General features: G+C 46.1%; 1 protein-coding gene across 1 annotated transcript in view; it reads right to left on the reverse strand.

Moving 5' to 3' along the window:
• LOC121568335 (chloride channel protein 2-like) overlaps positions 1–22,645 on the reverse strand; it is an 83,568-nt gene that overhangs the window by 22,885 nt on the left and 38,038 nt on the right. The window contains exons 9-15 of the mRNA XM_041878889.2: positions 20,143–20,227; positions 16,833–16,934; positions 15,380–15,464; positions 10,946–11,101; positions 6,558–6,627; positions 6,303–6,413; positions 4,472–4,685 (exon numbers count right to left, since the gene is read on the reverse strand). Coding sequence (XP_041734823.2) covers positions 4,472–4,685; positions 6,303–6,413; positions 6,558–6,627; positions 10,946–11,101; positions 15,380–15,464; positions 16,833–16,934; positions 20,143–20,227 — 823 coding nt within the window. The remainder of the gene's footprint in view (positions 1–4,471; positions 4,686–6,302; positions 6,414–6,557; positions 6,628–10,945; positions 11,102–15,379; positions 15,465–16,832; positions 16,935–20,142; positions 20,228–22,645) is intronic.

The raw sequence follows: 22,645 nt of genomic DNA on the forward strand, positions 1-22,645 counted from the left end.
GGCCTAGCCAGTCTCCAGATCTCAACCCCATAGAAAATCTTTGGAGGGAGTTGAAAGTCTGTGTTGCCCAGCGACAGCCCCAAAACATCACTGCTCTAGAGGAGATCTGCATGGAGGAATGGGCCAAAATACCAGCAACAGTGTGTGAAAACCTTGTGAAGACTTACAGAAAACGTTTGACTTGTGTCATTGCCAACAAAGGGTATATAACAAAGTATTGAGAAACTTTTGTTATTGACCAAATACTTATTTTCCACCATCATATGCCAATAAATTCATTAAAAATCCTACAATGTGATTTTCTGGAATTTTTTTTCTCATTTTGTCTGTCATAGTTGACGTGTACCTATGATGAAAATTACAGGCCTCTCTCATCTTTTTAAGTGGGAGAACTTGCACAATTGGTGGCTGACTAAATACTTTTTTTCCCCACTGTATATGTATGTATATGTATTTATATGGATGTATGTGTATATGTATGTATTTGTATGTGTATGTATGTATGTATGTATGTATGTATGTATGTATGTATGTATGTATGTATTATATATATACAATGGGGAGAACAAGTATTTGATACACTGCCGATTTTGCAGGTTTTCCTACTTACAAAGAATGTAGAGGTCTGTAATTTGTATCATAGGTACACTTCAACTGTGAGAGACGGAATCTAAAACAAAAATCCAGAAAATCACATTTGTATGATTTTTAAGTAATTAATTTGCATTTTATTGCAAGACATAAGTATTTGATCACCTACCAACCAGTAAGAATTCCGGCTCTCACAGACCTGTTAGTTTTTCTTTAAGAAGCCCTCCTGTTCTCCACTCATTACCTGTATTAACTGCACCTGTTTGAACTTGTTACCTGTATAAAAGACACCTGTCCACACATTCAATCAAACAGACTCCAACCTCTCCACAATGGCCAAGACCAGAGAGCTGTGTAAGGACATCAGGGATACAATTGTAGACCTGCACAAGGCTGGGATGGGCTACAGGACAATAGGCAAGCAGCTTGGTGAGAAGGCAACAACTGTTGGTGCAATTATTAGAAAATGGAAGAAGTTCAAGATGACGGTCAATCACCCTCGGTCTGGGGCCCCATGCAAGATCTCACCTCGTGGGGCATCAATGATCATGAGGAAGGTGAGGGATCAGCCCAGAACTACACGGCAGGACCTGGTCAATGACCTGAAGAGAGCTGGGACCACAGTCTCAAAGAAAACCATTAGTAACACACCACGCCGTCATGGATTAAAATCCTGCAGTGCACGCAAGGTCCCTCTGCTCAAGCCAGCGCATGTCCAGGCCCGTCTGAAGTTTGCCAATGACCATCTGGATGATCCAGAGGAGGAATGGGAGAAGGTCATGTGGTCTGATGAGACAAAAATATAGCTTTTTGGTCTAAACTCCACTCGCCGTGTTTGGAGGAAGAAGAAGGATGAGTACAACCCCAAGAACACCATCCCAACCGTGAAGCATGGAGGTGGAAACATCATTCTTTGGGGATGCTTTTCTGCAAAGGGGACAGGACGACTGCACCGTATTGAGGGGAGGATGGATGGGGCCATGTATCCCGAGATCTTGGCCAACAACCTCCTTCCCTCAGTAAGAGCATTGAAGATGGGTCGTGGCTAGGTCTTCCAGCATGACAACGACCCGAAACACACAGCCAGGGCAACTAAGGAGTGGCTCCGTAAGAAGCATCTCAAGGTCCTGGAGTGGCCTAGCCAGTCTCCAGACCTGAACCCAATAGAAAATCTTTGGAGGGAGCTGAAAGTCCGTATTGCCCAGCGACAGCCCCGAAACCTGAAGGATCTGTAGAAGGTCTGTATGGAGGAGTGGGCCAAAATCCCTGCTGCAGTGTGTGCAGACCTGGTCAAGACCTACAGGAAACGTATGATCTCTGTAATTGCAAACAAAGGTTTCTGTACCAAATATTAAGTTCTGCTTTTCTGATGTATCAAATACTTATGTCATGCAATAAATTGCAAATGTATTACTTAAAAATCATACAATGTGATTTTCTGGATTTTTGTTTTAGATTCCGTCTCTCACAGTTGAAGTGTACCTATGATAAACATTACAGACCTCTACATGCTTTGTAAGTAGGAAAACCTGCAAAATCGGCAGTGTATCAAATACTTGTTCTCCCCACTGTATATATATATATATATATATATATATATATATATATATATATATATATGATATATATATAATATATATATTTGCTAAAAATATATATGGGGATTGGAAGTGATGCAGACAATTACATTGACGGAAGTTACAATCTATCTGCAATATTAAAGCTGATCTACCACTACCCCCCAATTTTTTAAAATTAAATATAAAAAATAAAACACTCAGGTAGCCTAGTGAGCCAGTAACTGAAAGCTTGCTGGTTCAAATACCCAGCCGACAAGGTGAAAAATCTGTTGATGTGTCCTTGAGCAAGGCACTTTACCCTAATTTGCTCCAGGGGTGCTGTACTACTATGGCTGACCCTGTAAAACAACACATTTCACTGCACCTATCTGGTGTATGTGACAATAATATATATTCTTATTTTTTTGTCCCCAACCCAGCAAGAGGAACCATTAGTCCCTTCACCTACCCCTCACTAGTCCCCAGCCCAGCAAGAGAAACCACTAGTCCCCTCACTAGACAGACATGATAGATAGATAGATAGATAGATAGATAGATAGATAGATAGATAGATAGATAGATAGATAGATAGATAGATAGATAGATAGATAGATAGATAGATAGATAGATAGATAGATAGATAGATAGATAGATAGATAGATAGATAGATAGATAGATAGATAGATACAGTGGGGCAAAAAAGTATTTAGTCAGCCACCAATTGTGCAAGTTCTCCCACTTAAAAAGATGAGAGAGGCCTGTAATTTTCATCATAGGTACACGTCAACTATGAAAGACAAAATGAGAAAAAAAAATCCAGAAAATCACATTATAGGATTTTTAATGAATTTATTTGCAAATTATGGTGGAAAATAAGTATTTGGTCAATAACAAAAGTTTCGTCAATACTTTGTTATATACCCTTTGTTGGCAATGACACAGGTCAAACGTTTTCTGTAAGTCTTCACAAGGTTTTCACACACTGTTGCTGGTATTTTGGCCCATTCCTCCATGCAGATCTCCTCTAGAGCAGTGATGTTTTGGGGCTGTCGCTGGGCAACACGGACTTTCAACTCCCTCCAAAGATTTTCTATGGGGTTGAGATCTGGAGACTGGCTAGGCCACTCCAGGACCTTGAAATGCTTCTTACGAAGCCACTCCTTCGTTGCCCGGGCGGTGTGTTTGGGATCATTGTCATGCTGAAAGACCCAGCCACGTTTCATCTTCAATGCCCTTGCTGATGGAAGGAGGTTTTCACTCAAAATCTCACGATAAATGGCCCCATTCATTCTTTCCTTTACACGGATCAGTCGTCCTGGTCCCTTTGCAGAAAAAACAGCCCCAAAGCATGATGTTTCCACCCCCATGCTTCACAGTAGGTATGTTGTTCTTTGGATGCAACTCAGCATTCTTTGTCCTCCAAACACGACGAGTTGAGTTTTTACCAAAAAAGTTCTATTTTGGTTTCATCTGACCATATGACATTCTCCCAATGCTCTTCTGGATCATCCAAATGCACTCTAGCAAACTTCAGACGGGCCTGGACATGTACTGGCTTAAGCAGGGGGACACGTCTGGCACTGCAGGATTTGAGTCCCTGGCGGCGTAGTGTGTTACTGATGGTAGGCTTTGTTATTTTGGTCCCAGCTCTCTGCAGGTCATTCACTAGGTCCCCCCGTGTGGTTCTGGGATTTTTGCTCATCGTTCTTGTGATCATTTTGACCCCACGGGGTGAGATCTTGCGTGGAGCCCCAGATCGAGGGAGATTATCAGTGGTCTTGTATGTCTTCCATTTCCTAATAATTGCTCCCACAGTTGATTTCTTCAAACCAAGCTGCTTACCTATTGCAGATTCAGTCTTCCCAGCCTGGTGCAGGTCTACAATTTTGTTTCTGGTGTCCTTTGACAGCTCTTTGGTCTTGGCCATAGTGGAGTTTGGAGTGTGACTGTTTGAGGTTGTGGACAGGTGTTTTTTATACTGATAACAAGTTCAAACAGGTGCCATTAATACAGGTAACGAGTGGAGGACAGAGGAGCCTCTTAAAGAAGAAGTTACAGGTCTGTGAGAGCCAGAAATCTTGCTTGTTTGTAGGTGACCAAATACTTATTTTCCATCATAATTTGCAAATAAATTCATAAAAAATCCTACAATGTGATTTTCTGGAGAAAAAAAATCTAATTTTGTCTGTCATAGTTGACGTGTCCCTATGACGAAAATTACAGGCCTCTCTCATCTTTTTAAGTGGGAGAACTTGCACAATTGGTGGCTGACTAAATACTTTTTTTCCCCACTGTAGATAGATAGATGTAGTCCTACGCACTCGTGGTGTCCCCAGCCCAGTTCAGGGAGGTAGGGTAATTTCTTGATCATGATGAGGGAGTCATATAGCGAGGGCTGAAGGGACTGGGCTACAGCGTTGGCCAGTATCACCGCTATCATCACCGGCACGATGTGGCTGATCTGACCTGTCAGCTCAAACACAACGACTGCGGTCGACACTGTGTGAGTGACTGCTCCAGACAGGGCCGCCGCACCTAAGAGGAGAGGAAGAGAGGGGAGAGAAGTGGAGAAGAGAGGGGAGAGGAGGAGAAGAGAGGGGGGAGGAGGAGAGAAGAGAGGGGGAGGAGGAGAGAAGAGAGGGGGAGGAGGAGAGGAGAGGAGAGGAGAGGAGGGAGAGAGGAGAGGAGAGGAGAGGAGAGGAGAGGAGAGGAGAGGAGAGGAGAGGAGAGGAGAGGAGAGGAGAGGAGAGGAGAGGAGAGGAGAGAATGGGTACAGATTAAGGTTACTGTCCATTGACATGACTAAAGTAGTAATAGCAATATCAGTGCAATCATCCTTCTCATCACCTCAGCTCTATACTGAGCCTTCATCAATAATACTGGAACACCAAAGTGAGGAGGGGTGATGGGGGAGGGAGGGGTGATGGGGGAGGGAGGGGTGAGAGGGGAGGGAAGAAGAGGGGAGGTAGAGATTGAGATTACTTTGTAATTCACAATTATTTTTTTTTAAGAACCGTTATTGAAGAAAGAAAAGAGATGAATGGATAAAATGAGAAAAAAGAAGGAGTTGAGAGAGTGGGCGCAGGGGGGATACAGTGATAGAGGGGAGGGAGGGAAGGTTGATTATTCCTAACTTCATTAGGAGGGAGGAGAGAGGGAGCGAGAGAGCAAGAGAGCGAGAGAAAGGGAGAGAGAGCGAGTGAGAGAAAGAGAGAGAGAGAGAGAGAGAGAGAGAGAGAGAGAGAGAGAGAGAGAGAGAGAGAGAGAGAGAGAGAGAGAGAGAGAGAGAGGGCAAATCTAGCCATGCTGAGATGAAAGAGGGCTCATCAGAGAGAGAAAGCTGAGTTAGAGGTGAGTCAACAACTCAGCACCCACTAGACACAAACACAGATGACATCAACCCCAACACTGAACAACAGCATAATCAGCACAACAGTCAACAACAAAGCTAACAGCAATATCACTCATAGCAACAACATTCCATCCAAAAACTACCTTTTGGTATTTGTTTCATTAGCCCATTGTTGATAAAGTCCCAAAATGTTTTGCTTGTCAGCAATCAAGTTTTCAAGATATGTAACTTTCAAAATACAGAAATCATCCACGTATGATGCAATTTGATTTCTATATTTTGAAAGTTACATATCTTGAAAACTCTCTCTCCCTCTCCCTCTCCCTCTCCCTCTCCCTCTCCCTCTCCCTCTCCCTCTCCCTCTCTCTCTCTCTCTCTCTCTCTCTCTCTCTCTCTCTCTCTCTCTCTCTCTCTCTCTCTCTCTCTCTCTCTCTCTCTCTCTCTCTTTCTCTCACTCGCTCTCTCTCTCATTCGCTCTCTCTCCCTTTCTCTCGCTCTCTTGCTCTCTCGCTCTCTCGCTCCCTCTCTCCTCCCTCCTAATGAAGTTAGGAATAATTTTGGTGGAGTTTTCCTTTAAGAGACATCTTGCCAAAGGGGACATCATGTTGTTTTTGTCTTTGACATAAATGGCTTTATATTACTACTGTGTCTAGCAGTGTCTTATTGTATCTGGATTTGCACTTCCTAATAGTTAGAATAATGGTGTCTTGTTGTGTCTAGTCTTGAATAGGTATTGTTAATCTTGTCTAGCTGTACCATCCTTTTTCTTTGTGTGTGTGTGTGTTTTTACAGTAACTCACCTACGGTTGCATACACTCCTGGCTCTATGGGGTAGATGGTGCCATCAGAGTGGAAGCCATCAGGGAACCAGGTGGCCATGCTCTCCCCGATCAGACGGCCAAACGCTGCCCCTAGAACACACAAACTCATTGTTAATGAGAGAGTAACTGAATAGCATAGCATATCCGCAGGGTTAACATTATTGCTGAAACACACACACTCACACACACTCACACACACACACACACACACACACACACACTCACACCTCTTACCAATGACGAAGACGGGCATGAAGGCTCCACAGGGAACAGGGATGGTCATGGCCAGAGCAGACATCCAGAACTGAGACAGACACAGACAGAGAGACAGAGTCACACAGGGAACAGTGTGGCATTTCAGTTTGGGAACAGGACAATCCTCCATTCAAAGAGATGTTCCAGAAGTTTTTTATACTTTTTTGCCAGTTTTTCTCTAAGTAGCTCACATGAGCCAAAAGTGGTCCCCAAAAATCGCGTACTGTGTCACATATGTGCAGATATGTGCACCACGTCATTGCTCTCTTCCCCTCTCTGCTGTGTGTACTGTACATGGAGTTTCCACTGAGCCTTTGGGCCCGCCCTTCAACTTTATTGGGTAACGCTTGGTAGGCCTGGGCCAGCCTTCTTCTTTCACTGTGCAATCTCATTAGACCTGATCACATGATTGTGCCTTCTCCTGAAAAAATATGTCATGCACGTAGCTCTCACTCACTCACTCAAGCCAGCAATAGAGGTATGTTGCTCCAGCCATCATTCTGTTAATAATGTAGCTAGAACGCTATTAATACTTATGATGTCAGGCCCAAAAGAGAACTAGATCTAGATATTAAATGACGGGGCCGTTCATGAAAGACAAAGGCAGAAAAATAATAGATATCGGATATTTTTCCAAGATGGCCTCAAGAGAAACCCTGTTGCTTCATCCAGTGTTGGACATCCATAAAAGTAATCTTCAGTCAAAAGGTAAGAGACTAAGTTTTAGCATTAGAAATAATGTTGATATGTTATTCAGTGAGAAGACTATTTTGAGTGCTTGTGTAAAGAGGATCGGGTCTGGGTCTCCATTAGCTAGGCTAGTCAACAGTCTGTGTCATAGCATGCTTTCAAAGCTAACGTAGATAGCTAGCTAGCTATCTATCATGGTAAATGCATATTGGGGAACATCATACTGTCCATCTAGCCAACTGAAACACATTTCAAAATGGGAACTCGCTCTACTAATATATGTACAGTGGGGAGAACAAGTAATTGATACACAATTTTGCAGTTTTTCCTACTTACAAAGCATGTAGAGGTCTGTAATTTATATCATAGGTACACTTCAACTGTGAGAGACGGAATCTAAAACAAAAATCCAGAAAATCACATTGTATGATTTTTAAGTAATTAATTTGCATTTTATTGCATGACATAAGTATTTGATCACCTACCAACCAGTAAGAATTCCGTCTCTCACAGACCTGTTAGTTTTTCTTTAAGAAGCCCTCCTGTTCTCCACTCATTACCTATATTAACTGCACTTGTTTGAACTCGTTACCTGTATAAAAGACACCTGTCCACACACTCAATCAAACAGACTCCAACCTCTCCACAATGGCCAAGACCAGAGAGCTGTGTAAGGACATCAGGGATAAAATTGTAGACCTGCACAAGGCTGGGATGGGCTACAGGACAATAGGCAAGCAGCTTGGTGAGAAGGCAACAACTGTTGGCGCAATTATTAGAAAATGGAAGAAGTTCAAGATGACGGTCAATCACCCTCGGTCTGGGGGCTCCATGCAAGATCTCACCTCGTGGGGCATCAATTATCATGAGGAAGGTGAGGGATCAGCCCAGAACTACACGGCAGGACCTGGTCAATGACCTGAAGAGAGCTGGGACCACAGTCTCAAAGAAAACCATTAGTAACACACTACGCCGTCATGGATTAAAATCCTGCAGCGCACGCAAGGTCCCCCTGCTCAAGCCAGCACATGTCCAGGCCCGTCTGAAGTTTGCCAATGACCATCTGGATGATCCAGAGGAGGAATGGGAGAAGGTCATGTGGTCTGATGAGACAAAAATATAGCTTTTTGGTCTAAACTCCACTCGCCGTGTTTGGAGGAAGAAGAAGGATGAGTACAACCCCAAGAACACCATCCCAACCATGAAGCATGGAGGTGGAAACATCATTCTTTGGGGATGCTTTTCTACAAAGGGGACATGACGACTGCACCGTATTGAGGGGAGGATGGATGGGGCCATGTATCGCGAGATCTTGGTCAACAACCTCCTTCCCTCAGTAAGAGCATTGAAGATGGGTCGTGGCTGGGTCTTCCAGCATGAAAACGACCCGAAACACACAGCCAGGGCAACTAAGGAGTGGCTCCGTAAGAAGCATCTCAAGGTCCTGGAGTGGCCTAGCCAGTCTCCAGACCTGAACCCAATAGAACATCTTTGGAGGGAGCTGAAAGTCCGTATTGCCCAGCGACAGCCCCGAAACCTGAAGGATCTGGGGAAGGTCTGTATGGAGGAGTGGGCCAAAATCCCTGCTGCAGTGTGTGCAAACCTGGTCAAGACCTACAGGAAACGTCTGATCTCTCTAATTGCAAACAAAGGTTTCTGTACCAAATATTAAGTTCTGCTTTTCTGATGTATCAAATACTTATGTCATGCAATAAAATGCAAATTAATTACTTAAAAATCATACAATGTGATTTTCTGGATTTTTGTTTTAGATTCCGTCTCTCACAGTTGAAGTGTATGATAAAAAATTACAGACCTCTACATGCTTTGTAAGTAGGAAAACCTGCAAAATCAGCAGTGTATCAAATACTTGTTCTCCCCACTGTATGTTGTATATTTTTGTAGCTGCATAGAATCTCTTGTTTAGTGGCTAAAAGGGTGGAAATAGGTGTTTGTAGCTATGCGTGTCTAGCTAGCTGGCTAGGCTAGGATATATTTACTACTGGTCGTCTATAACTATACGGAACAGTAGGTTTCGATGCTAGCTATATTGTACGTATTAGGCTATATCTAGTACAGAAAAGGCTGAAATGTCATGACCTTTTTCACTCCCTGTAGTGCGATTTCATATTTTGATTTGCCTCCTAGTTGAAGCCAAGCCCCTGACGCAGCCTCAGTGAGGTACTTTGACTTTTTTGTATCCTTTGTAAGTAATATGATAATTTTCCAGACAAAAAATCCTGATAGAAGAACAAGGAATAGTGGAGCTGGGTTCAGACATGCCAGATGATCAATCATACAAGATTCCCTTGGCATCAGGTAAGGTTTGATTTGGACTAGCTGTTTGTTGTTGATGAGACGTTTCCCATGTTATGTCGATGTGTCATTTATGGGCTTGTTACAGCATGTCAATGAATTGCCATATAAATCCTTAGTCATATCTTGTGCATATATATTTTTGTCAGTAAAGAACCTGATTGTGAACTGGGCTTTGTTTGTCATGTCATAGCCATTTTTGGTCACTTTAAAAGGACATGTGTCACTCTTATGTTATGTTTGTTATGGGGAAGGGATACAACGGTACAACATAAGAGAAACAAGTAGTGATGCATTTTCCAGCACATATTCTGTGTTATTACATAGAAACTACCATCTCTGTTTCCAGGTAACAACCATGGGCTGGTTGGGATGTCAGGAAAGGATTGGGGGGGAAATTACATGGTAACTACTAATGGTAACTAATGGTCATTACAAGCTAATTACCTAGTAAATACATATTTATTACCCGGTTATTACCGAGCTGGAACATAAAGTGGTACTGATATTATTCCCTCCCTCCTTTCCTCCCTCTATTTCCCTAACTATTTCCCTCCCTCTCTTTCCATGTCTTCTCCCTCTCTCCCTCCCTGCCTGGCGGGTAGGAGCGTTAGGCCAGTAACCAAAAGGTTGCTGGATCGAATCCCCGAGCTGACAAGGCAAAAATATGTTGTTCTGCCACTGAGCAAGGCAGTTAACCCACTGTTCCCTGGGCGCCGTGACGTGGATGTCGATTAAGGCAGCCCCCCGCACCTCTCTGATTCAGAGGGGTTGGGTTAAATGTGGAAGACACATTTCAGTTGAATGCATTAAGTTGTACAACTGACTAGTATCCCCCTTTCTCTTTCCCTTTCTCTAGTTAGCAGTAATTAAGCCCAGCTGCCAGTGTGATCTAATGGATCTCTGTCAGTAACTCTACACCCTACGCTGCTTTCACACCTATCACACACACACATAGTGTGGATTACTAAAATACTACCTCTATTGAGGACAATGGGCATAAATACGAAGTTAGTGACAACGTCAAAATATATGCCAGAAATACTGCTACATATACAGTAGCAGGCTGGGCACACACACACACACACAAACACACACACACACACATACCCAGAGAAAGTGGGCTGTGTCACCCTTGGAAGTGATGTTGGAGGAACAGGGGGGTTGGGATGGGACAGCACTATCAGAGGAGTGAAAGTAAAGGTGTCTGATTTTAGGACAGAAGAGGGAGGAGAGAGGGAGGGGACAAGAGGACAGGACAGGACAGGACTTTTAAGCAGTTTTGGATGGTCACGTTTGTTCTTTAACTCCTTTCCTTCAAGACCACTAACAGGAGAAAGGTTAGGCTCCTGTGTGCCTACCTTCATGACGACGAAGAGGGTGAGGGTAACGAAGACGTTGACCTGGGGGTGTTTCCAGGCCTGGGAGTTGCTGTTGTAGTCAAACTCCTCGGCTGTGCCCTGCTTGGACCACGTCTGGTTGTCTAACAACGTCTGCAGGGACTCCATCTGGGTCAGCTGCATGGGGGAAACAGGAAGTGACATCATATCAGACAGACAGAGGGCTAAAGTCAGCAGGCGTTTTTTCAATTTTTATATAATCCATATTGGTCCCTAGCTCCTACCCCAAAGCATTTAAGCAGATATGAAAGGATTGGAGAGGTATAAGCAACGCAGCAAGAATTATTCCTTTAAGAGGGCAAGGAGAAGCTATTACATTAGTGCTATCCCAATCTACATGAAGTGCCATTGGGTAGGTGCTAGGAGGTGATTTGAAATTGGGTACAACGCATCCATTTTATTGGAAGACCATAATGGAAAGCTGGTGTAAAAGGGTTTAACTTTAGACAATGTGCGAGAATGGAATTTGAACTGTCTTGGCTAAACGCTTGTGAAGCTGAGTGAGAGGCAGTGTAAGGTTTGTGTCACACCCTGGCTCTGGGACTCATTATGTTGAGCCAGGGTGTGTTCATTTCTATGTGTGTATTTCTGTGTTGGTGTTCATTCTAGTTTGTTGTATTCTATGTTTGCCTGAGTGACTCCCAATCAGAGGCAACGAGTGTCAGCTGTTGGCTGGTTGTCTCTGATTGGGAGCCATATTTAACTGTATGTTTTCCCTTTGTGGTTGTGGGTTTTTGTTCCGTGTTCGGTCATTGATACCGTGGACGTCACGAGTCGTGTTTTGTTTTGTATTTTGATGCTTTAACTAATTAAAGTATGTTTGTTCATCACTCTGCGCCTTGGTCTACTCCTTACCTCGACCTTGACAGAAAAACCCACCATGCAACAACCAAGCAGCGTGTCCAGGGGCAGCTCTTGGGCTGGACATGGGAGGAAGCGCCGGGAGAAGAGACGGTGGAGGCGCGCCGTAGAGAGGAGCTACGGCGTGATCAGGGTCATCGTCGGACGGTCGTGAGGCAACCCCAGAAAATGTTTAGGGGGGGGCACACGGCATGGACGATGGGGCTGACGGAGGAGAAAAGGGGGCGGATCCAGAAGGCCACCAGGCCAGGGGTACACCGCCCTGTACGTCCTGTGCGGATGCCTCACACAGAGTGTGTGAGGGTAGGCATTCAGCCAGGACGGGTGGTGGCCGCTCTTCACTCCAGGCCTCCTATCCGTCTCCACAGCCCGGTTCGGCCTGTCCCTGCTCCACGCACCAAGCCTACGGTGTGCGTCGACAGCCCAGCCCGGCCTGTCCCTGCTCCACGCACCAAGCCTACGGTGTGCGTCGCCAGCCCAGCCCGGCCTGTCCCTGCTCCACGCACCAAGCCTACGGTGTGCGTCGCCAGCCCAGTCCGGCCTGTCCCTGCTCCACGCACCAAGCCTACGGTGTGCGTCGCCAGCCCAGCGTGTCCGGCACAGCCCCAGCCCGGCCTGTTCCTGCTCCACGCACCAAGCCTACGGTGTGCATCGCCAGCCCAGTCCGGCCTGTTTCTGCTCCACGCACCAAGCCTACGGTGTGCGTCGCCAGCCCAGTCCGGCCTGTCCCTGCTCCACGCACCAAGCCTACGGTGTGCGTCGACAGCCCAGCCCGGCCTGTTCCTGCTCCACGCACCAAGCCTACGGTGTGCGTCGCCAGCCCGACCCGGCCTGTTCCTGCCACTCGCACCAAACCTACGGTGCGCGTCGCCAGCCCGGTCCGGCCTGTTCCTGCCACCCGCACCAAGTCTACGGTGCGCGTCGCCAGCCCGACCCGGCCTGTTCCTGCCACTCGCACCAAACCTACGGTGCGCGTCGCCAGCCCGGTCCGGCCTGTTCCTGCCACCCGCACCAAGTCTACGGTGCGCGTCGCCAGCCCGACCCGGCCTGTTCCTGCCACCCGCACCAAGTCTACGGTGCGCGTCGCCAGCCCGACCCGGCCTGTTCCTGCCACTCGCACCAAACCTACGGTGCGCGTCGCCAGCCCGGTCCGGCCTGTTCCTGCCACCCGCACCAAGTCTACGGTGCGCGTCGCCAGCCCGACCCGGCCTGTTCCTGCCACCCGCACCAAGTCTACGGTGCGCGTCGCCAGCCCGACCCGGCCTGTTCCTGCCACTCGCACCAAACCTACGGTGCGCGTCCCCAGCCCGGTCCGGCCTGTTCCTGCCACTCGCACTCAAGCCAGGGGTGCGAGAGTCAGCCTGGTAAGGCCCGTTCCTTCTCCACGCACCAAGCCAGGGGTGCGAGTCGTCAGCCTGGTAAGGCCCGTTCCTCCTCCACGCACCAAGCCAGGGGTGCGAGTCGACAGCCTGGTAAGGATCGCTCCTGTTAAGTCCAGTCCTGCTCCAGCCGGCGGGGCCAGACTGGACCAGGGGCACTATGGGGGGTGTATTGGAGGGTGGTGGTCAAGGCCGGAGCCAGAACCGCCGCCGAGGAGGTATGCCTGCCCAGCCCTCCTCTGGTTTGTTTAGTTGAGGCGCGGTCGCAGTCCGCGCCTTTAGGGGGGGGTACTGTCACACCCTGGCTCTGGGACTCATTATGTTGAGCCAGGGTGTGTTCATTTCTATGTGTGTATTTCTGTGTTGGTGTTCATTCTAGTTTGTTGTATTCTATGTTTGCCTGAGTGACTCCCAATCAGAGGCAACGAGTGTCAGCTGTTGGCTGGTTGTCTCTGATTGGGAGCCATATTTAACTGTATGTTTTCCCTTTGTGGTTGTGGGTTTTTGTTCCGTGTTCGGTCATTGATACCGTGGACGTCACGAGTCGTGTTTTGTTTTGTATTTTGATGCTTTAACTAATTAAAGTATGTTTGTTCATCACGCCTTGGTCTACTCCTTACCTCGATCGTGACAGTTTGTGTCCTCAGTGTGAGGTTGTGAGGGGATGGAAGAGGGTGTGTCCTCAGTGTGAGGTTGTGTGGGGCAGAGCTGATAGTGGAGAACAGAATCAACTAGGGGTGTGACGTTTAAATGAAATTGGGATCGTAAACGTTTACCTAAAAAAAAAAAAAATCTAATCAAAGTGCAATTTATCACAAAAGACAAAACTACCACTAACAAGTCCTGATCATCATCGTAAAGGGAAACATTTAAATTAAACAAATACCTAACGCAACAATGCTATAACATTAGTAGGCGGTGTGCATCTTTCAAATTACTTGCCACGAATATAAAGCGCTCCGCACGTCGGCTTCAATGTAGCCCTAACGGCATGTCTAGAACCAGGACTACAAGATGCCATGTCGAAAAACCGTGACGACCCGGATGGAGAAATTGTACAATGATTGCTCTACAAGTAAGCCTACAAAGCACGAGCTCTCAAACACCAATCCTGGCGCGACAGATTGTTGGGTGTCTATGAACACGCTGTCATACATCAATGCAACGAGCCATCATATTGATGAGAAGTAGGACGTTAAGTCCCATGTATTGACCACTGAGAACATGGAGGAGAGGCACACATCAGAAAACCTAAAACGGCATTAACTACCATTGTTGCTGAGTGGGTGGGTGAAAGCAGAAAGGTGAGCGCTGTCTGGTAGGGGTTTCCACTAGATAGCACAACCACAAAGTCAAAATTAACTATATCGTAATAATTCATGAAAACAAACATTAGCTTTTTGGTCTTTATTTAGGGTTAGGCATAATGTTAGCAGTGTGGTTAGGTTTAAAATCACATTTTAAGAAGATAAATTGTAGAAATAGGGAGGGTTTATGACTTTGTGGCTGTGGTAACTAGTGACGACCGTCTGGTAGGTAGCCATGTCTGTGGTAGTTTGAACTGCATTGCCCTTTAGCAGTTATATGCAGGACCATATCTGTGTATGTGTGTGTTAGGCCGGAGGACCCGCTGCATTTCTGCTGTTAATGCTTTTAATGAGAGGAATTTAAGCGGAGAGGCATCTACATTAGTCACCCCTAAACCATCTCTACAAGCACACACACGTGCGCACACACCATCCTCTCTCTCTCTCTCTCTCTCTCTCTCTCTCTCTCTCTCTCTCTCTCTCTCTCTCTCTCTCTCTCTCTCTCTCTCTCTCTCTCTCTCTCTCTCTCTCTCTCTCTCTCTCTCTCTCTCTCTCTCTCTCTCTCTCTCTCTCTCTCTCTCTCTCTCTCTCTCTCTCTCTCTCTCTCTCTCTCTCTCTCTCTCTCTCTCCCCAGTTGGTCAAATGTTTGTTTGTTTACTATTCTTGTGGGGACTTCTGGTCCCCACAAGAATAGTTAAACACATCCACACACACACAGGTCACATAACCAATAGACATAGAACAACAGTACCTCTGTGTGTTCCTAGCTATCAACTCTCCTCTGATTTCACCTGTGTTATCCACGAAAACCAACTGGCCATGGTTTGGCTGGGTGGAACTAGACTAACCTTGGCTGCCATGAATTGTCCGAAGCCGTTGGGAAAGGTTATTGTAGACACAAGCAGAGTGACAAGAGCTGGGTACAGAAGACGCCTGAGAGAAGAGGAGAGAGGGAGGGTGATAGGGAGGGGAGAGTAGGAGAGAGGGAGGGTGAGAGAAAAGGAAAAAGGGAGGTAGGGTGAGAGGGAGAGGAGAGAGAGAGAGAGGGAAGGAGGGAGGGTGAGAGGGAGAGGAGAGAGAGGGAGAAAGAGGGAGGGAGAGGAGAGAGAGAGGATGAGAGGGAGAGGAGAGGGAGAGGGAAGGAGGGAGGGAGGATGAGAGAGAGAGGGGAGGGTGAGAGGAGAGGGAGAGGAGAGAGAGAGGGAAGGAGGGAGGGAGGGAGGGAGGGAGGGAGGGAGGGAGGGAGGGAGGGAGGGAGGGAGGGAGGGAGGGAGGGAGGGAGGGAGGGAGGGAGGGAGGGAGGGAGGGAGGGAGGAGGGAGGGAGGGAGGGAGGGAGGGAGGGAGGGAGGGAGGGAGGGAGGGAGAGGAGAGAGAGGGGAGGGTGAGAGGGAGAGGGAGAGGAGAGAGAGAGGGAAGGAGGGAGGGAGGGTGAGAGGGAGAGGAGGGAGGGGTGTGAGAGGGAGAGTAGCGAGATAGGAAGGGAAGGAGGGAGGGAGGGTGAGAGGGAGAGGAGAGAGAGAGGGAAGGAGGGAGGGTGAGAGGAAGAGGGAGAAGAGGGAGAAGAGGGAGGGAGGGTGAGAGGGAGAGGAGGGAGGGAGAGGGAGAGGGAGAGGAGAGAGAGAGGGAAGGAGGGAGGGTGAGAGGGAGAGAGAGAGGGAGGGTGAGAGGGAGAGGATAGAGAGAGGGAAGGAGGGAGGGTGAGAGGAAGAGGGAGAAGAGGGAGGGAGGGTGAGAGGGAGAGGAGGGAGGGAGAGTGAGAGGGAGAGGAGAGAGAGAGGGAAGGAGGGAGGGTGAGAGGGAGAGAGGGAGGGAGGGTGAGAGGGAGGGAGAGAGAGGGAAGGAGGGTGAAAGGGTGAAAGGGAGAGGAATGAGGGTGAGAGGGAGAGGGAGAGGAGGGAGGGAGGGTGAGAGGGAGACCAGAGAGGGTGCTTAGTCATTACTGTTTATTCTTCATAACCAAACTGTCCCCAAACCCTTCCCACGGCTGAGTGATGTACAGAACATGACATTAATTTTGAAGTCTGAGGATCGTTAATTCATCAGTCTGGTAGGGAGATGAGTAAACACCATTCATTAATAAACACTTGTCAAGATGAATGTCTTCATTTATCTCTGCTGTGGAGAGATCTGCATCAATGGAGCTAAATATGTGTGTGTGTGTGTGTGTGTGTGTGTGTGTGTGTGTGTGTGTGTGTGTGTGTGTGTGTGTGTGTGTGTGTGTGTGTGTGTGAGAGAGACACTGGGATACAGGTACTCTCTCTAGGACCTAGTAGGGGCCACCGTCTGACGTAATGACTTACTTCTTCATGAGGAACTTTTTGATGGTCTTCTGGTTCCTGATTAACTGGACTATCTGTCTGTTCAGGAAGACAAACAACGCCCCGCCAAAACCACTGGCAATACTGTGGCGAGAGAGGAGGGGGGAGGGATGGAGGAGTGTGGAGGGAGGAGGGACAGGGAGAGATTAAAAGGAGAAAAAGACGGGTGGAGAAAGAGAGAGAGAGAGAGAGAGACCAGTTTATATAAGCTTGTGTTTTAAGTAAGTACCCAGTATGTGTCCACTTTGTGTAAGTGGCAGTAGGACAGAGAGGCAGAGTTTCTCCAGCCACCAAAACCAAGTGGTCGCAGAGCCTAGAGCTGGGACGATAAACCGAAAATTATTGACACCCGCATTGCCTTCTTCTTACCAAAGCATTTTGCGTAAGTCTGTAATGCTCAGTGATTTTGCTACACAACGTTCCTTTAGATTGTTCTAAAATCATTATTTGGTCAAAAGTAATAGCCTATGCATTATGTTGATTCCTGCTATGAAAGTATCTGCCTGTCCCTGTTTCGCTGTCGGCTGCTGTGTGAGCGAGCCACTCTCACTCCCTCTCCCCACTGTGCAAGGAGAGAGAGATGCACAAGTATACAGTGCATTCAGAAAGCATTCAGACCCTGTCCCTTTTTCCACATTTTTAAATTGGATTAAATTTAACATTTTCCTCAATCTACACACAATACCCCATAATGACAACACGAAAACATGTTTTTAGACATTTTTGCAAACGCATTCAAAATAAAAAACATATTTACATAAGTATTCAGACCCATTGCTATGAGAATCAAAATTGTGCTCAGGTGCATCCTGTTTCCATTGATCATCCTTTAGATGTTTCTACAACTTGATTGGAGTCCACCTGTGGTAAATTCAATTGATTGGACATGATTTGGAAAGGCACACACCTGTCTATGTAAGGTCCCACAGCTGACAGTGCATGTCAGAGCAAAAACCAAGCCATGAGGTCGAAGGAATTGTCCGTAGAGCTCCGAGACAGGATTGTGTCGAGGCACAGATCTGGGGAAGGGTACCAAAACATTTCTGCAGCATTGAAGGTCCCCAAGAACATAGTGGCCTCCATCATTCTTAAATGGAAGAAGTTTGGAACCACCAAGACTTCCTAAAGGTGGCCGCCCAGCCAAACTGAGCAATCGGGTGAGAAGGGCCTTGGTCAGTGAAGTGACCAAGAACACGATGGTCACTCTGACAGAGTTCTAGAGTTCCTCTGTGGAGATAGGAGAACCTTCCAGAAGGACAACCATCTCTGCAGCACTCCATCAATCAGGCCTTTATGGTAGAGTGGCCAGACGGAAGCCACTCCTCAGTAAAAGGCACATGACAACCCGCTTGGAGTTTGCAAAAAGGCACTAAAGGACTCTCAGACCATGAGAAATAAGATTCTCTGGTCTGATGAAACCAAGATTGAACTCTTTGGCCTGAATGCCAAGCGTCACGTCTGGAGGAAACCTGGCACCATCCCTACGGAGAAGCATGGTGGTGGCAGCATCATGCTGTTGAGATGTTTTTTAGCAGCAGGGACTGGGAGACTAGTCAGTATCGAGGGAAAGATGAACGGAGCAAAGTACAGAGAGATCCTTGATGAAAACCTGCTCCAGAGCGCTCAGGACCTCAGATTGGGGCGAAGGTTCACCTTCAAACAAGACAACGACCCACTAGTTCAAGACAACACAGGAGTGGCTTCAGGACAAGTCTCTGAATGTCCTTGAGTGGCCCAGCCAGAGCCCGTACTTGAACCCGATCAAACATCTCTGGAAAGACCTGAAAATAGCTGTGTATCGACGCTCCCCATCCAACCTGACAGATCTTGAGAGGATCTGCAGAGAAGAATGGGAGAAACTCCCCAAATACAGGTGTGCCAAGCTTGTAGCATCTTACCCAAGAAGATTCAAGGCTGTAATCGCTTCCAACGGTGCTTCAACAAAGTACTGAGTAAAGGGTCTAAATGCTTATGTAAATGTGATATTTCAGTTTTTTATTTTTAACACATTTGCTAAATTTAAAAAAATATGTTTTTGCTTTGTCATTATGGGGTACTGTATGTAGAATGATGAGGGGAAAAAAACAATTTAACCTATTTTAGAGCAAGGCTGTAACGTAACAAAATGTGGAAAAGGTCAAGGGGTCTGAATACTTTCCGAATGCACTGTTTGACCACTGATCAAAATGCAATTGTGGGAAAAATACATAGTAGGCTGTAGTATGGTTTTGATGCGCTTGCAGAGCAGAGCACGCCATTTGCAGTGAATAGCAATGGCCTACATCAAACTGGAACGTTTTTGTAGGACATTAGCCTATATTTACTGATAGATTGAGCAATGAGCCTGCATGGCTATATAGCCAAAAAGAAATCAGGTTACACATCAAAATATCAATCATGCATTCCCTGGATATGTTAGATGAAATAGTATACTTTTTTAATCATAGGCTACCGTGGCAGTTATCCTACTTGACACTGGAAAAAAAGGGTCTATAGCCCTGCCGCTAAAATTACAACTTTTTTGTTTGTCGTTGTATTTATTGTTATCGAGCAAATAGTTACATTTATCACGATATGGATTTTGTTCATATCGCCCAGCTCAAAGTTCCCCCTCAGTTACAGCCAAGTACTGTATATGAATGCTCATCAATTCATGTTCCTGCATAATTAAATTTGTAAAATACTCCTGAATAAATGATGAATAGATGATATTTCACTCTCTCTCTCTCTCTCTGTTAGAGTTGACTGAAACACTGACTGACTTTCCCCATAAGACATCAAGGCATTGGTGAGGGAGAGGATACCAACATACACACATGCAGGGGCGCGCGCACACACAAACACTCTCTCTCTCTATCTCTCTCCCTATTGAAGTGTGATAAGACAAATGTTTTGTTTGATCATGAGTCAAAGCTCCACTCCTCAGATGCCGAGTGGAAGGACATCCTCCAGACAAGAAGGAAATAGGAGAAAAATGAGAGGGATTTTCTTCTCTTTGGGAGCCCACGCAGGAAAGCACAAGGCTGTTCTTTCATCTGAGATGGAAATAGAGAGAGAGAGGGGGGGTGGGGCCTCTGGTCCTATTCAGTTCTGTTGTAAGCACGGAGACTACGCTTCTATGGTAACAGCAGGCTAAAATAAGACGTTCTAAATGCACCACCTCGCTGGCTGAATTATCCATGTTAGGTGACTAACGTCAGGAGGCTATCGTCCTGAACACTCACACCAGCATTCACTGGCTAACAGAGGCAACGAAGAGCTCACTGGCTAATTGAGGCCAACTTAGACTCACCCAATGAAAGCGAAGGCTGGGAGCTCCTGGAGATGAAAGGGGAAGTCCTGACGGAAATTGGTTTGTATCAGAGCTGTGATGGTCACTGTGTAGGACGGAGGGATGGAGAGAGAGATAGAGAAATAGAGTGATTCATCGTTATCAAAATGTTTTTAAAGGGCTATGACTCAGTGTTTCCCAAACTCGGTCCTGGGGCGCCCCTGGGTGCACGTTTTGGTTTTTGCCCTAGCACTACACAGCTGATTCAAATAATCAACTAATCATCAAGCTTTGATTTTTTGAATCAGCTGTGTAGTGCTAGGGCAAAAACCAAAACGTGCACCCCTTGGATCCCCTTGTGGTCCAGAGAAACACTGGGCTATAGTACAGACTTTACATCAATGTTTGATTAGTGCAATATACAGTATACTCAGCAAACCAAAAATGTTTCTGTGAAAGTTCCCAGAACATTTGTTATGATAACACAAAGACTGTCCAGTTGTGCTGATGATTATACAATGTTCGTATAAACCCTTAGCCTGACAATGCAAGAACGTTACCAGAACACATTTTGTCTGTTCTTTAAAGGTTCCCAAAATGTTTCATTAGGTTGTGGGAACAGTCTGGTGGGAACATTGTGGGGACATCACAAAATATATGTTCCCAAAACTAAACAACTGTCCAGATGATTATATCATGTTTATTTTAGGGTGCAACAAATATTCACCTGATGTTACAGGAACCACATTTGTTATTTTCATTAAAAGTTCCTTACACATTTCTTTAGTTTGTGGTAACATTGTAAGGACATGACAAGAGATATGTTCCCAAAACACAAAAACTGTCCAGTTGTGCTGATGATTACAATGTTTCTATTAGGTTGAACAAACATTTGCCTGATGTTGCTAGAATGTTCCCATAACACATTTTGTATGTTCTTTAAAAGCCCCTAAAACATGTCTTTAGGTTGTGGGAACATTGTGGGGATATGACAAGAGATAAGTTCCCTAAACACAAAATATGTCCAGTTGTGATGGCATACTTGCAATGTTTGAATCAGGGTGCTTGCACAAAACATTCCCTCAATGTTCTTTGAATGTTATTCCTATGTTCCCAAAATGATAAATTACATTTTTTAAAGTCCATGGAGGTTTGTGTTAGTGTTATCTTACTGTTGAGAAAGTTAGTTGTACAACAAACCATGTAGAAATGTGGAATCACATGACAATTTATTTAACATTTATTGTACAAACATAGTTTTTCCGTATCTTGTTGATAGTCGCAAGCGGAGATCGAACCTGGGAGCTTTGGAGTGTTATCCCTTGAATGAATCCACTGTGCCACTGGGATGGGACTGACACCAATATGAAGCTTTTTACACCTTTACTCTGACTTCCAGATTGTGGTCTTTGTCTTTGCAAAAGAGAGGATAACTAAATCAAAAAAAGAATAATCCTCTATTATTTCTTACTTTACCAAATCTTCTTTATACACTCAGTGACCAGTTTATTAGGTACACCCATCTAGTACCGGGTCGGAACCTCCTTGCCTTCAGAACAGACTGAATTCTTCGGGACATGGAAGCGGTGCTCAGTTGGTATCAAGGGACCTAACGTGTGCCAGGAAAACATTCCCCACACCAGTACACCACTGCCACCAGCCTATACTGTTGACACCAGGCAGGATGGTGCCATGGACTCATGCTACTTACGCCAAATCCTGACTCTGCTATCAGCATGATGCAACAGGAACTGGGATTCGTTGGACCAGGCGATGTTTGTCCACTCCTCAATGGTCTAGTGTTAGTGATTGTGTGCCCACTTGAGGCGCTTCTTCTTGTTTTTAGAGATAGGAGTGGAGCCCGGTGTGGTCGGCGAGGATCGACGAGTTTTGCGTTCCGAGATGCCGTTTTGCACAGCACTGTTGTAATGCGCCGTTATTTGCCAGTTTGTAACCCACCTGTTAGCTTGCACAATTCTTGCCTTTCTCCTTTGACCTCTCATCAACGAACTGTTTTCGCCACCAGGACTGCCGCTGACTGGATGTTTTTTGTTGTTCGCACCATTCTCTATAAACCCTTTACGTTGTCAGGCGTGAAAAGCACGGGAGGCCGACCTGGCACCGACGATCATACCACGCTCAAAGTTGCTTAGGTTACTCGTTTTGCCCATTCTAACGCTCAATCGAACAGTAACTGAATGCCTCGATGCCTGTCTGCCTGCAAGCCACGGCCACATCTGTAGGAGCTAACCATTTTCGTGTACGCAATAAACTGGCCACTGAGTGTATTCTGTACTGTTGGGATGTTTTGACTTTTATTTTCCCTACAAACTTGATTTCAGAAATCATGTAAAAGTACTGCCTGGCAGATTGCGGTGAGATGTACATAGATGCGCATATGTTCTAAGACATATTCTACTACTACTACTACTACTACAACCTCTCCCTTAACGTCAGCAAGACAACGGAGCTGATCGTGGACTACAGAAAACAGATGGTGCGAGCACGCCCCCATCATCATCGA

The sequence above is a fragment of the Coregonus clupeaformis genome, chromosome 6 (assembly GCF_020615455.1).
Source record: "Coregonus clupeaformis isolate EN_2021a chromosome 6, ASM2061545v1, whole genome shotgun sequence".
Classification (NCBI taxonomy): domain Eukaryota; kingdom Metazoa; phylum Chordata; class Actinopteri; order Salmoniformes; family Salmonidae; genus Coregonus; species Coregonus clupeaformis.